The 16,493-nt window shown below is 34.2% G+C and overlaps 2 protein-coding genes and 1 pseudogene across 2 annotated transcripts; 1 reads left to right on the top strand and 2 right to left on the bottom strand.

Moving 5' to 3' along the window:
- Window positions 1-125: 125 nt before the first annotated feature.
- Window positions 126-1,431, bottom strand: LOC131614849 (uncharacterized; annotated as a pseudogene).
- A 330-nt stretch (window positions 1,432-1,761) lies between these two features.
- On the bottom strand, window positions 1,762-2,334 carry LOC131614848 (uncharacterized). Its single transcript, XM_058886389.1, has one exon. It carries the CDS (start codon window positions 2,332-2,334, stop codon window positions 1,762-1,764), a length of 573 nt encoding a protein of 190 aa, XP_058742372.1.
- Window positions 2,335-3,871: 1,537 nt separating this feature from the next.
- On the top strand, window positions 3,872-6,726 carry LOC131610284 (probable serine/threonine-protein kinase PBL7). The gene is made up of 5 exons (XM_058882186.1): window positions 3,872-4,150; window positions 5,127-5,317; window positions 5,476-5,665; window positions 5,751-6,142; window positions 6,242-6,726. The coding sequence occupies exons 1-5, from the start codon at window positions 4,051-4,053 to the stop codon at window positions 6,506-6,508; spliced, it is 1,140 nt and encodes a 379-aa protein (XP_058738169.1). The 5' UTR covers window positions 3,872-4,050; the 3' UTR covers window positions 6,509-6,726.
- Window positions 6,727-16,493: the final 9,767 nt, after the last annotated feature.

Here is a 16,493-nt window from a genome sequence, read left to right as displayed (position 1 = left end):
TAAAATTAAACATAAAATTTAAAATTATAATTTAAATTAATCCCAAATGCATGACATATAATTAAAAACAATAAAAATATAATTAAAAACAATAAAAATAAATTACATAACATAATTACTCAAATTTAATTTTCATCGTCCTCATGTCCAAAACGTTCCCAAATATGTTCGACTAGATCTCCTTGAAGTTGGCGATGAACTTGTTTTTCACGAAGAGTTGCTCTTCTTTGTAGTCTTGTTGCAAGATTCGGATGAGGACCGCTAAATGTTTCAGTCATTGAGTTGTTGCTACCTGCATTATCGTAACAGTAATCAAAATCACCTCCATATGTGTGTCGTTCGTCTTCGACAATCATGTTGTGCAATATGATGCAAGCATATATGGTATGCTTGAGGGTTTCCATGTGCCAAGCACGCGCTGGACCACATACTATTGCAAATCGAGATTGAAGCACTCCAAATGCACGTTCCACATCCTTTCTAGCTGATTCTTGGTGTTGTGCAAATAGTTTTCTCTTTTCTCCTTGCGGCATTGAAATGGTCTTGACAAATGTATCCCGCTCGGGATATATACCATCCGCTAAATAATACCCCATATTATATGGATTCCCATTGATTGTATATTGCACAGTAGCAGCACGTCCTTCCAAAATATCGTTAAACACATTAGATTGGTTTAACACATTAATGTCATTGTTTGAACCTGCAATACCAAAAAATGCATGCCAAATCCATAAGTCTTGTGATGCCACTGCTTCAAGCATGATCGTGGGTTTACCATGATCACCTCGACAAAATTGTCCTTTCCATGCAACAGGACAATTCTTCCATTCCCAATGCATACAATCAATGGAACCTAGCATGCCTGGAAATCCTCGTGACTCCCCCATTTGTAAAAGATGCTCAACATCATTGTTATTAGGTCTTCTCAAATACTCAGCCCCAAATACCTCATTCACGCCCCTTACGAATCTCTCTAAGCACTCAATTGCAATGCTTTCACCAATTCGAACATATTCGTCTACAATGTCAGCGGAAGATCCATATGCCAACATACGAATAGCAGAAGTGCACTTCTGCAATGGTGAAAGACCCATTTTACCAGTTGCATCGACCTTTATTTGAAAATATTCATCATGATTTCCAAGGGTTTCTACAATTCGAAGAAACAAATGCCTATGCATTCTGAACCTTCTACGGAATTGGGCATCTGTGTATACTGTCTGAGAAGTAGTCGTTGAATAATCGTATATGCCCTTCTTCACGATTCCGATCTATCGCTGATCTTCTTTTTCGCCTTGATGAACTTCTAGATTGACGTTCCTTCTCGAGCATTGACAACAATAGTTCTTCATCTGTGTTGTCCATAAGTTCTTCTTCAATCACCTCCCAAAAAAGTTTGTTGAGGTTGTTTGAATTGTTTGAATCCATTGAAGTGAGAGAATGGTGATAGAAAAATGATAGAAGAGTGAGAGAATGATGATAGAAGTGTGATAGAAAAATGATAGAAGAGTGTGAAAAGAATGAGAGTATATATAAGGCTAGTTTGAATAACGGCTAGTTTGAATAACGGCTAGTTTGAATAACGGTTAGTTTGAATAACGGCTAGTTTGAATAACGACTAGTTTGAATAACGGCTAGTTTGAATAATATTTAAATATAAAAAATACTAGAACATTGCATCTTATTACAATAGTCGTTGATACATAACAAGTACTACATAATATTTAAATATAATAAATACTAGAACATTGCATATTATTACCATCCATATTTTTCTTTTAGGTTATTACAACGTTTTTCATGAAATTCACGTTGACTATCATTCATCTTAGAAGTGTCTGACATTATGAATTGCATTGCTTCAAACTCCATCTTTTCCTTGACTAATTTGTTTTCTTCCTCCTTAAGTCGTGCTAGATTTTCCATTACTTCCATTCTTTTATTCCTTGTATCGGAAATAACACTAGAAGGAGGTTCAGTTGCATTTTCCTTTGCCTTACCTTTTCGTTTTGCCGCCTTTTGTCCCATTGGACGCTCCATTGGAGATGATGAGTTTAACTCATAACTTGAAGGTGTCTCTGAGTTTAGCGATGCTGTGTATGAACCACTAGCAGAATTCTTTGTTCTCTTTGAAGAATTTTCGGTGAATGTTCCCATCCATTTAGGTTCATCTTTTAAAAGCCGCCATGCATACTCAAGATTGAATGGTGCACCTTCATCTTGTTCATAAAAAGCATGCGCATTGATTAAGATATCTTTCTCTGATGCCCCACTTTTTTTTTCCATGAACAGCTTGTTTGTAACACCCAGCAAATTTTTGAACACAACCATTTATTCGATGCCATCGAGATTTTAATTGGCCTTGTAGCTTTTTTCGTGACTGCCCACGATATTGGTTATAATTATCGGTGATTCTTAACTAAAAGCTATCAACTTTTTGATCAACTCCCACAATTGGATCCTTTGAAACATTGAGCCATGATTGCATTAGAAGTGTATCCTCTTCCCTTGTGAATACCTCTTGAGGTTTTTTTTTAACAGAACGCCTTTGTTCTTTTTCAATTGTAGTATTTTCAATACCAACTTGAGTTGAAAATTGTGGAACTTGGCGTTCAGACATAAACCCATTTGGTGTTTCGGGTTCATGATGAGAAAAATTCACCCCATGAGTATTTATCTGTGGTCTAAAATAAATATTTGGGTTGTTTGGTGGCGGAAAAAATACGGTAGAGTTTATTGGCGGTGGGGGAAATTGAGAATTTTGCGGATTGAAATTTTGCTGATTTTGCATGAGATGGAACATAGATTGTTGAAAATTATATTGATTAGGGTCCATTTGCCCTTAACAATAATAATTTGAACTAAGAAGATGAAAAATTTGGTAAAATATATGATCAATTGAAGGCTAATAAGAAGAAATTGTGAGAGAAAAACTAAAATACTATGAGTAAGGAATAAATTTATGAGATAAAATATGACTAACATTTGCTTCTATTTATAACCAAATAAATTATAAAAAAAAAATTAAAAAGAAAAAGAGCCGTTGAATAGAAAGTACCGTTTGAAAAAAAAATTAAAAAGAAAAAGAGCTTTTAATTATATTATTATTATAATAGAAAGTACCGTTGCTTTCCATCATCACGTGTGCTTAGCTGTTTAATTTTTAAATTTTTCTTACAGCTGGCGTACGACACGGTTTTACCTTAAATGTTGTGGATGGCCTAACAAACACATTTACATCCTAAATTTATGTAATGTCATTTTACTCAAGTCAATTCATAACACTACCAAAATTTTATAACTTTTTGGATCAACCAAATTTATTAAACCAACACATGACAATACAACAATTACAATTTTTATATAATAATGTTATTAGTTTAATACATTTTTAAATAATTAAAAATAATTTCACATATTAATGTTTGCTCGGAGAGCCTTGTGATTTGGCCACATCATTTTGTACGAAAATGAATGAGGGAATTTGAACAAGATGTTAACCGTTAACACTAATGCTATTAATAGATTATTCAGATAAATAGATTAAATGAAGATCACATTAATTCCTAATAAATGCATTAAATATTCCAAACCCAAATAAAAAAGCATTAGGTATTTTATTAATTAGATTATTAAGGTTGAGACAGACAGCAATGTGCATACAGTAGTCGCTGGCATGACATGTTATTAAATAAATAAATAAACAAACTTAATTCAAAAGCAATTATTTTATTCTTAACCAAAATAAAAAAAAATAAAAAGAATATTTTATATTCAAGATTATTTTGAAGTAGGTTTTAGGAGACGCATTTGAACCAATCATGGAATTTTTTCCGACAAAAAAAAACCAATGACTAAATTAATATTTTCAAACTCTAAATACCCACAAAATTCAAAGACAAAGAAACATAGAACATAAACACATGATAAAAAAATGACATAGTCAGAGAAAAAGAGAGAAAGAGGTTCTTCTCCAAGTTGCTGTAGCTAGATACCGGAGCACCGTGTTCCGGGTCGGGTCGGATCTCCAAAGAAAGAAGAGGAAATATGGGTTGGATTCCGTGTTCTGGAAATTCAGGAACCAAGAAGAAGATTGTGAAGATGGAAGTTCAAGATAGTGTTGCTCCTCAGATTAAACCTACCCAAGGTATTTTTCTTTTCTTTTGTTGGTTTAACTGTTCATCAATGGGTTTATGGTTGTGTGAGATGCAGTAACGAACCCTATTGAAGATGATTGAGTTTTCAGTGATTTTGTAATGTCTTTTAGAAATTTATCTACTTGCTTGATTTGGGGTTTCTTGCAAAAAAAAGTATGTTTTTTTTAGGTGGAATTTGATGTGGTTAATGACTGCAATTTTTTTTTAGTGATTGACCAAACTAGAAGCTAGAGCAACATGTGCATTTTCCATATACAGATCATAATAGCAATGTTAACATGCCAGAATATTTCAAGAAGATCATTGACTCTGTCAAATTTTATGTTAACATGCCAGAATATTTCGAAAAGATCATTGACTCTGTCAAATTTTACTCGTATTAGTCGTTCGATATTATAATGTTTGGGACTAAATTGACAGTAAGTGGTTAAATACAGGGGCCAAATTGATAGTAAGTTGTTTAATATGAAGACTTAATTGATAGGAAGTGGTTATATATAGGGATTAATTTGACATTTTAATAGAGTCGGGGACATTTTTGAAATATTCGTAGCGTCAGGGACAAATTTGAGAGTGTTCTACAGATACGAGGACTAATTTGCTATGTTACTCAACACCAAATATTAACAAATTTAACATTGCTATCGAGTATCAACTTGCTTAATTTTCGCGATATAGTCAACTCAACATGATCATATATGCTAATGAAGGTAACAATATGAGCTCTATGGTTTCTTCTATCACACAGTATAATCCTAACTCTCAAAATTGTATGTACGATTGATGATGATTTTGAAAAAATGCATGTGTAAAACTAGTTCGCGATTCATATTATGTTAATAATGTTTAATTTGTTTTTGGAGATTCCAAAGTGAAACATATATATGGTAGTATACACATGGTTCCTAGAGATTGCAGTATCATGTGTTGGTCTTAGATGTCATTATTCATCTCACTTGAGTGTAGGGAAATTGAAGAGGAGTTCATCAACAAACTCCAAGGATAAATCTAAAAACGGGAGCACTCAACACATTGCATCACAGACTTTCTCATTTCGCGAGTTGGCATCTGCAACTAGAAATTTTAAAGCAGAATGTCTTTTAGGGGAGGGAGGCTTTGGTAGAGTATACAAAGGTCATATGGAAAGTATTAATCAGGTGAGTATACTTTATCATCATTATTTTTTGTTTATGGAGATTAAAGGAAACTTGCAGGGCAATGAAATAATTCTTCCGCTTTCTATCTACCTTAACATGGAACTCTTCAAAAGGTTGAGTTTGTAACTTGTTTCATCTTTTTTTAACATTGAATATAGGTTGTCGCAATCAAGCAACTTGACCGAAACGGACTCCAAGGGAATCGGGAATTCCTTGTTGAAGTATTGATGTTAAGTCTACTTCACCATCCTAACCTTGTCAATCTTCTTGGTTATTGTGCTGATGGAGATCAAAGGCTTCTAGTTTATGAATTTATGTCATTAGGATCCTTGGAAGACCACTTGCATGGTATTCATGCGTTCTTTTTCTCTCTGAATTTGATGCTATTTGATGCTATCTTGTTATTTATGGATTATACATATTTGGTTTGCAGATATATCTCCTGGTAAGAAGCGACTTGATTGGAACACGCGAATGAAAATAGCTGCTGGGGCAGCAAAGGGGTTGGAATATCTACACGACAAAGCTAATCCTCCGGTTATATACCGAGATTTGAAGTGCTCCAACATTTTGCTTGGCGAAGAGTATCACCCAAAGTTGTCTGATTTTGGTTTGGCGAAACTTGGCCCGGTCGGAGAAAACACCCATGTATCGACAAGGGTTATGGGAACCTACGGATATTGTGCTCCAGAGTATGCAATGACCGGGCAACTCACTCTCAAATCAGATGTTTATAGTTTCGGTGTAGTTCTTCTAGAAATAATCACAGGAAGGAAAGCAATCGACTATTCAAAATCTGCAGCCGAGCAGAATCTCGTTGCATGGGTAAGAGAGAAAATCTTCGATTTTTTGTTTAATATTGGCCTTTAGTTATTGAAGTACTTCATAATGAGATTCGATATATGGTTTGCCTTTTACTTGCAGGCCAGACCATTGTTCAAAGATCGAAAGAAATTTTCGCAAATGGCCGATCCTATGCTTCAAGGTCAGTATCCTTCAAGAGGGCTATACCAGGCTCTTGCTGTTGCAGCAATGTGTGTTCAAGAACAAGCTAATATGCGACCGGTTATAGCTGACGTTGTCACTGCTTTATCTTACCTTGCTTCACAAAGATACAATCACAATACACAGACAGTCCAGAACTCGCACCGCGCTCCTCGCACTCCTCCTAGAACCAGAAGGGGACAATGATTTGGAGAAATTTTCAAATTTGTTGTTTAATGAGGGTGACAACATGGTTCAAAATATAGGTTTGTAGATGTTAATATCAGTGTTCTTTTGTGGTGTTCTCTCCTCAGCTCATAGGATATGATGGATAGTTGTGAAAAAACTTTGTGGTCAGTGTCTTTATTGTTGCAGTTTTGGACAAATACCATATGCATCAAATTTATTTATTTATTTTTGAAAAAGTGAAAAATGTGTTTAAAATATTATTTACAGATAGATATAAACAAGAGCTAACAACAAACTTTACAATGATGAAAAAAATAGAGTTATTTTCTTCATTGCAAAGATAGTTGTTCGGAAGCAAGTTGTTCATTCTATCATTTAACAGTTATTTTTCAATCATTTTTTTAATCAAGTGTTTTTGAAAAGCAAGTCCATGCTTGCTTCCGAGGACTTAGAAACTATTTTGGATCCGAAGTTGATCGAATTGACATCTTTATCTGGCTTGACATCATAACACTTGTTTTGGTCTTTGTGGTAGTTATTGGGATTGATATGTTTGTTAATTGTTATGGACCAGTCACTTTGTTGGGCCACTAAATGCTACCTTAATCCATGCGCGGTAACAATTTCCCCTCGAGTCAAGTTTTGCGTAACATAGTGTGGCTTATAATTTTTGACCCAATTTCCCCTCGAGTCAAGTTTTGCGTAACATAGTGTGGCTTATAATTTTTGACCGGCTTCGCCTGCACCCACTTGGTGTTTAGGCCCATAGGTCTCGGTGAACTTCGGCGACCATGCCTCGTTGTTTCACCTTGATTTTTGGTTGTTTTCCCTCGTTTCTATCAAGATTCAAAGGGATGTTCTTTTTTATTCTTTATAATTTATTATAGGATGCTAGTCTACTCATTTAGTTTAGCATTATCATAATTTAGGAATCATGAATTTATTACTATTTCGATGTCATACCTTGGCTTATTGATTAAGACCATTTTGGTTATTCCTTTCTTGACTTTTGAAAATTTGCGGAAAAGCCCTGTAATAACGTATGACATTTTTCTTTCTGCATTTACTTTTCCCATATATAAATTGCTGATAAATTGCTTAGATGTATGGCTAATAGGATTGTATGGCAAGATTAATCAATTAACCCTTAGATTACTAACTCAAAGATAAATATCTGAATCAAAACATTATTCACACACTCACCTTTAGGGTTTTCCCTCTTCGTTGCCTTTTGAATAATAGTCAAGTCGCTCGAATCAATAGCTTAGGTAAATTTACTTTTCCGCACCAAAATGGGATGTAATAGCTTAGGTAAAATCTACAAATACATCCACTTATTTTTATGAAGGTGTTTTAGCTAGCTTTAACTAAAAAATAGTTAAATGCACCATAAGGTGGATGTTGCTAAAATAGTTTAATATTTATTTTAAAGATCTTAGAAAGAAAACCAATCCAGTCCATTAAAATCAACAAATCAAAATTTAATGGTCGTGATTCATTGTTCTCATTTCTCATAATAACTAAGTGTTCTCACTTGAGTCGCCCCCTATATATATATATATATATATATATATATATATATATATATATATATATATATATATATATATATATATATATATATATATATATAGGGGACGACTCAGGTGAGAACACTGGGTTATTATGAGAAATGAGAACAATGAATCACGACCATTAAATTTTGATTTTGTTGATTTTAATGGACTGGATTGGTTTCTCTTTCTAGAATCCTTAATATTTATTTTAAATCAACATAGAAAGAGAAACCAATCCAGTCCATTAAAATCAACAAAATCAAAATTTAATGGTCGTGATTCATTGTTCTCATTTCTCATAATAACCAAGTGTTCTCACTTGAGTCGTCCCCTATATATATATATATATATATATATATATATATATATATATATATATATATATATATATATATATATATATATATATATATATATATATATATATATATATATATATATATATATATAGACTTGTTAAGTTTTATATTTCATTAAAATAAAATACTCATCTTTTCACGGATCTAGATTCTCTCCAGTTTGTAGCCTTTAGATTTAATTCAATGGTGGAAAAAAGAAGTTGTTAAAAAATCTGCATTATAAAACAGAAAGATTTCAACCTTAGATTAAATTCAATGATCATGAATTGCGCAGGAGAGATGGCAGCAGAGGAAACCCACTAGACAATCCATTTCCTCTTTTCACTATCATATAAAACGGATGAATATCATGAATTTAATTGACAGTGATTAGGAGGAGTGCCCAAAATTATCCACATTGATATTTATCAAAAACCGGTTAATTATGACTCTGGTTTTAACCAAATTAATATATTTAAACATGTTATTATTGTTTCTTTCAAAAAAAAAATGTTATTAATGTAGTTTCAACCAAATTCATATCTAAAATAAAAATATTTTAAATTATTTTTTTTATAATTAAATGAAATTAAATTTTTTTAATATCTTTAAAAAACATAATTTTTTGTAAAATTTTGTAAAATTTATTTTTGAAAAACATTCGGTTCACTGCCCACAATTTAATCATTCTCCGTTTTAGATTTCTCTTTTAATTGCTACAGTTTTTATTGTTGCAATTTCTTGTTATTATAATTATTATTTGTTCAGAACTAAAAAAAAAAAAGTCAGTAATTGGTGAGCAATTTTTTTTTTGTTGGGCTCGTTTTTAGCCCCTCTTTTGTAGTAGTGTTTTTAAATTTTTGTTTCCCTTCAATATAACTTGATTAAAAATAAAATAAAAATCTAAAACCGAATGTTGATTACGTTTATTGTTTTGAAAAACTTCATAACGTTTATTCATTATTATTAGCATTGATATTCATAGTTAACTATACTATTTTTAATTTAATTTCTACCACTATTGCGTCAATTAATAATTTTTTTTTAGTTTAAGTCTTTGTTTGGCAAACTATATTTTAAATTTATGGCTTAAAGCTTATAAGCTTGTATGATAATAAAATAATTATTTAATAATAATTTTTTTATCACGAGCTTATAGTTTATTTTACTTATAGCTTATTTTTTAGATCTTATTTTAAATAGTGTTTTAGATTATAGCTTATCATTTTTTCTTTCATTATTAATTAAAAAATACTCCCTCCGTTCCTTTTTAAGTGTCGTTTTAGCAAAAAGCTCTACAACCAAGATAATTGATTATTAGAATTTCATTTTCTATTATACCCTTATTTATTTTTCTCTTTCCTAATAAATTCAATCCTACACTCTCTTTTTTCAATAACTAATTGAAAATTTTGAGGTGGAGTTATTGAAAAAATAAGGGTATAAATGACAAATTATAACATTAAATTATAAAACGACACTTAAATAGGAACAAAAAAAATTCTTCTAAAACGACACTTAAAAAAAACGGAGGGAGTATCTTTTTTGTATTATTTTACATTTATCAACTAGTTAAACCACTAATTTACCAAACACTTTAATTAACTAATCAGCTATTAGTCAATAGTCATCAACCAACAACTATAAACTATCAACCATTAGCCATCATCCATAAACTACTCGCCACCCTTAAATTTACCACACAGAACTTAATAGTAAATTGGAAATTTCTACATTTCATGATCTACAAATTGTTCCGATTAAAATTATTAATATGTATAATCTTTTATTGTAACTATAAAAAAACGAACACTTACTGTAGCCATTTTTTTACTAAGAAATTTATATGCACATATTTGATTCCTGGGTTATATTGAATTAGGAGAATTAAGGAAATATAGTAATGTGAGAAAAGGAAAATTTAGAATTTAAAAAATATATAATTTAAATTTGATTTGATAATTAAATTAATAAATTTTTATTACTTTCTTATAAAAGTGTTTTAATCAATATAAAAAATTTAATTTTAACTTTTTAAAATGGAAATTTTTACGTTTAAAACCAATTATAAAACTAAAATCCGGTTATTAAATCAATTAGTTATAAAATTTGGTAACATATGAATTGGTTATGAAAATAAACCATCTATGAACCGTGACTAAGTCTAAAGAATAAGTTAATCTTTTTGTGACTGAGTCTAAAGAAAAAAAAAAGGTTAGATCAGAAGAAACTCCATAAAACAACGAAACTCAGATAAAAAAACATCAACTATTTACAGAAAAACATAAAAACTATAAAGAAAAGAATAAACTGTCACTATTAATTAGTGTTGAAAGACACTGATATACAGATGAAATCAAAAACTACATATATCAAACTAAAAAAATTGAATATGAAGTCTATGGAAGGAAGGGTCCTTGTGGTTGAATACTTGGAGGACTTTCCAGCACCTTGTTATTGGCAGTAATAGCATTAGGAGGAGAAAGTGAAGGTTGAGGTGGTGGTAGCAATGGTGAATAAGATGGAAGTGAAAGTGAAAGCCATGATGATACATTCACCATATCTTTTTCTTCATATGATAGTGCATTAGCAGCAGGAACACCAGGGTACAAAATGTTTGAATGAAAGAATGTTTTTGGGTCAAAAGGACGGGTTGGAGGTGTTAATGGTGTGTATTTAAATGGTAATGGTCTAACGGGTGATGAAGGTGATGAAGATGGTTGTGACTCATCCATAGCAGCATCATCATGGTTTGTCATCTCTCGGTTGGTGTTCTTCTTTCTCGTATAGGCAGTGACGGCAAGAAACAGGAAGAAAAGAGGGAGGGAGGTTGTAGTTTGCCGTTGAAGTTTGAATGAAGCTAGGGTTTGGTTTTAAATAAACTAGGGTTTCGTTTTAATATACTACTTATAGAAAATTATGCTTCCATTTAAAACTGTTTGTTACATTTTAATATATTAAAAATATAATTATATATATTTTAAGGGAGTTTCTATGGTGCAGTCATCAAATTGACTTCAGTGGTGAAGTCACTGCAATTGACCAATAGAATTAAAACCCTAATCAACCCTAATTAATTCTAAGTTAAACTAAGCCACATCAGCTCTATGGTAAAATAACTTTACTGTGGGACCCATTTTAAAAAAAACTTTTGATTATTGCATATAAGTCCCCATTCATTTAATAATATCTTACAAATTAAAATTAACTTTTATTAGATTACAGTTTTTTTTACTCATATTATCGTTCTTCTTCTTCATCCTTCACCATTCTCCCAACTTCCCTTCAAAACCCTAAATCCCTAAATTCCACCCATCTGTTCTTCTTCTGCTACCTTCTCCCAAATTTGACATACTCCGTAATTCTTCAAATTGTTCATATGTTCTTCTATCTTCTTCCACTTTCGATTTTTGTTTACTCTCTCTGCGAACCTGCGAACAGGTAAACACTGCGAACAACAGATGAACATGACTTCGACCTCTTCGGCGCCAACGAAATCATATTCTCAAGGTTGGTGAAGACAATGAGATCGATAAATATGGACGAAAGATGAGGCTGCTCAAGGTGAAGGATGGGACACTCTCACCCATTTTTTAACCGTGTTCATGTTTGATGTTGAGCTTTCAGAGTAAATTTGCGTGTAATTCGGATCTGGTTATTTTTTCAGCAGATCGTCTAATGATTCCATGTTGTAGCCTCCTTTGACAGGTTCATATCGATCCAATATGTATATTTTCCAATTCTATGTGATTGTGGATTAGATTTGTATTTATGTAATTAATGAATTCTGAAATGGAATTGAATTATCTAGAAATTGTGTAGTTGTGGATTAGGGATTGTATTTTATCATATGCATAAATTCTGAATTTGCATTTGAATTTGAATTTGAATTGAATTTTGAGATAGTTAAATAAGATTTCACATATCTGATACATATGTTTATCTTATGGTTTGAGGACACATTTAAATGGATATGCTCCTCCATTGGGCTGTTGATTTTTTTGTTATTTGTTACTGTTGTGAAAAATGATACCAATAACAAAGTATAATAGGGAATTAGGGGAGATAAGGAGAACACGAGAATTGGTTATAACTGCTATTCTTTTACTTTCTCTTAAAACAAGATTACAAGTTTACAAGAATAACAAATAACCTCTCTCACCCCAAATTAGGATTTGCAGCTTAGCAATGATGAGAGACTAGTATGCTATTTATAATAAAACCTAACATACTAACTAATGGGCTTTTTCCACAAGGCTCATTACACAAGTCAACTTAATAAACAAGCTAACTTAACAAATTAGGGTTTAAACACTAAAACCTAATTTAACATGCTAACAACCCTAGCATCTTCGACATCTGCATGCTAGACCCATCTTCGACTACAGCATGCACACTTCGACACCAGCATGTGAACAATCCTTCGACTTGTCGAACTGTCGAACCAAGAAACTACCCTTCGACAATACTAGAGTTCGATCCAATATCTCACAAATCTCCACCTTGGACCTAACTCTACAACGTCAAGGAACAAACTAGTTTTCTTCATGCAGCTTTATCAACTGCATACAGTGGAAAAACTTGCAACTCGGCAATGTCTTGGTGATCATATCAGCAGCATTGTCTTCAGTCGAAACCTTCAGCACTTGGACTTCTCCACGCTCGATTACTCCTCTGACGAAATGCAGCCTCACATCAATGTGCTTAGTTCGCTCATGATAGGCTGAATTCTTCGACAGGTGTATTGCACTTTGACTATCACATTTAACAGTGATACCTCGACCTTTAAGTTTTAGCTCCTTCGCAAAACCTTCAAGCCACAATGCTTCTTTCACAGCTTCAGTTAGGGCAATATACTCCGCTTCAGTGGTTGATAGAGCAACAACCTTCTGAAGTGTTGCTTTCCAACTAATTGCAGTGCCAAACATAGTGAAAACATATCCAGAAATAGATTTTCTGGAATCCATACAACCTGCATAATCAGAGTCGACATATCCTTCTATTACTGCTTTACTATCTTCACCCAAGGCTCCACCATAAATTAGGACTCTATTCAGAGACCCATTTATGTACCTTAAAATCCACTTCAATGCTTGCCAGTGAGCCTTTCCAGGATTCGCCATGTACCTGCTTACAAGACTTACTGCGTATGCTATGTCGGGTCTAGTACAGACCATAGCATACATCAAAGAACCAACTATATTAGCATATGGGATGCTATTCATATAGGCTCTTTCGACATCAGTACTGGGACACTGATCAATACTCAGCTTGAATTGAGGGTTTGTTGGAGTCACAACTGGCTTCGAATTCGACATACCAAACTTTTCAAGAATCTTCCGTAGATATGCCTCTTGAGATAGGCATAACTTCGACTTCTTTCTATCTCTTCGAATGTCAATTCCAAGAATCCTGGAAGCAGCTCCCAGATCCTTCATATCGAACTCCTTATTGAGTTCAGCCTTCACCCTCATCACATCTTCGACACTGTTGCTTGCTATGAGAATATCATCCACATAAAGCAACAAAATAACAAATGAATTACCAGGTCGAAATCTGAAGTAAACACAGTGGTCGAACTGACTTCTAATGAAACTTATGCGTGCCATGAACTTGTCGAATCTCCTATTCCACTGTCGAGGAGATTGTTTCAACCCATACAAGGATCTCTTTAACTTACACACATAATCATCCTTCGCCTTTTCGACATACCCTTCAGGTTGCCTCATCAGGATCGTTTCATCTAGATCACCATACAAGAACGCAGTTTTCACATCCATCTGTTCCAGTTCAAGATCGAACTGTGCCACCATGGCAAGCAGCATTCGAATGGACCTATGTTTCACAACAGGAGAAAACACATCATTGAAGTCGACACCTTCTTTCTGAGTGAAACCCCTTGCGACTAACCTTGCCTTATATCTTTTCGACGTCACTCCTTCAATTCCTTCCTTAACTTTGAAAATCCATTTACAGCTGACTAACCTTGCCCCAGCAGGTTTCTTGATCAGTTCCCAAGTGTGATTATCATGAAGAGATTTCATCTCATCATCCATGGCCTTCAGCCATTCAGTCTTATTTTGACTCCTCATAACTTCCTTATAATCTCTAGGTTCATCATCAAGAACCTCACTGGCAGAGATTAATGCATAAGCTATAAGATCTGCATACCCAAGTCTCTGAGGTGGTTTGATGACTCTTCTCGACCTATCTCTCGACAATAGGTAGTCATCGTCAGTTTCCTCAACTTCCTCAGCATCTTCTGCTTCTTCTTCGACTTCATCAGGGACATGCAATTCAGCATCAACATGCTCCACCTCAACAGGAATCTCTACCTGTTCCAGCTCTTCGTCAGATGTTTCTGTACTTCGACCAACATCATCAGTTTTCTTAAAAGCCATTTCAGCTTCATTGAAAACAACATCTCGACTGGTGATACACCTCCTGTGACCTGGCTCTAGGCACCATAGCCTATAAGCTTTGACTCCTTCTGGGTATCCCATGAACATGCATTTCAGAGCTCTAGGTTCGACCTTGTCTTGCCTAATGTGAGCATAGGCTATGCAGCCAAATACTCTCAGTTTGTCGAGATCTGGTGGATGTCCCGACCAAACTTCTTCAGGTGTCTTCATATCTAACGCTGTCGAAGGACATCTGTTTATCAGATATGTTGCTGTCGAAACAGCCTCAGCCCAGAACACCTTCTTTAACCCCGCACTAGTCAACATGCATCTGACTCTCTCCAAAATAGTTCGATTAAATCTTTCAGCCAAACCATTTTGCTGTGGAGTACCTGCAGTAGTTCTGTGCCTTGCAATACCAAAGGCAGCACAAAAACTGTCGAATGCCTCATTGCAAAATTCAAGGCCATTGTCGGTTCTCAACCTCTTGACCTTCCTGCCAGTCTGATTTTCAACCAGAGTCTTCCAACTTTTGAAATTCTCAAAAGTTGCATCCTTAGTCTTCTGGATGAATACCCATAATTTTCTGGAATAATCATCTACTATGGATAGAAAATACCTTGCTCCTGAATGTGATGCACACCTTGCAGGCCCCCAAAGATCAGCATGGATGTAATCAAGGGATCCATGTGTTCTTTGTTTGCCTTTGTTGAACTTCACTCTGCAAGATTTTCCAAGTACACAGGGTTCACAAAACTTCAGCTTTTCGATTTTGTCTCCACCAAGCAGATTTTGTTTCCCTAATTCGACCAGACCCCTTTCACTGACATGACCCAATCTCATGTGCCAGATTTCTGTTTTCGACAAAAGTTTCGTGGATGCAACATTTGTCGAACCACTTACAACTTCAGCCTCAAGGGTATACAAGCCTTGTTTCTTCACGCCTCTCAAGACTTCCTTCGAACCCTTCATGACTCTTAGGATACTTTTCTCTCCTTGGAAAACATATCCTTTCTTGTCGAATTCACCAAGAGAAAGCAGATTTCTCTTCAAATCAGGAACATACCTGACTTCAGTCGACAACCTTATTGACTCATCATGGAGCTTGAATCTCACAGATCCAACACCTGTAATCTTGCAAGCCTTGTTGTTTCCCAGCAATACTGATCCACCATCTTGATCACATAATTCCTCGAACAAGTCTTTGTTTGGAGTCATGTGCCAAGTGCAACCTGAATCCATAATCCACTCCTTCTTAGAGTCACTGCTTGAAACCACAAGAACATCAGATGATTTGAAATCATCTTGAACAATGGCAGCGTTGCCATTATCCTTACCTCCATGATATTTCAAGCGTTCAGGGCACACCTTTCTTGTGTGACCCTCCTTTTTACAATGGTAGCATCGAATGCCAGATGCTTCGCCACTATAAGACTTCGACTGGCTTTTGCCTTTCTTCTTGTCGAACTTACCATCCTTTCGTAAGAGTTTTCCTTTAACGGACAAACCTTCGCCAACAGTCGAAGGTTTATGCTCCTTTCGTTCATTCAAGTCCTTAGAGTACAAGGCTGATTGAACTTCTTCAAACGTCAGGGACTCCCTTCCATACAAGAGAGTTTCTTTGAAGTGAGCATGTGATCTAGGCAAAGAACACAATAGTAACAGCGCTTGATCTTCATCATCGATCTTCACATCAATATTTTCAAGA

This window comes from Vicia villosa, linkage group LG6 (assembly GCF_029867415.1).
Source record: "Vicia villosa cultivar HV-30 ecotype Madison, WI linkage group LG6, Vvil1.0, whole genome shotgun sequence".
Lineage (NCBI taxonomy): Eukaryota > Viridiplantae > Streptophyta > Magnoliopsida > Fabales > Fabaceae > Vicia > Vicia villosa.
This window is presented reverse-complemented; position numbering and strand designations above follow the sequence as displayed.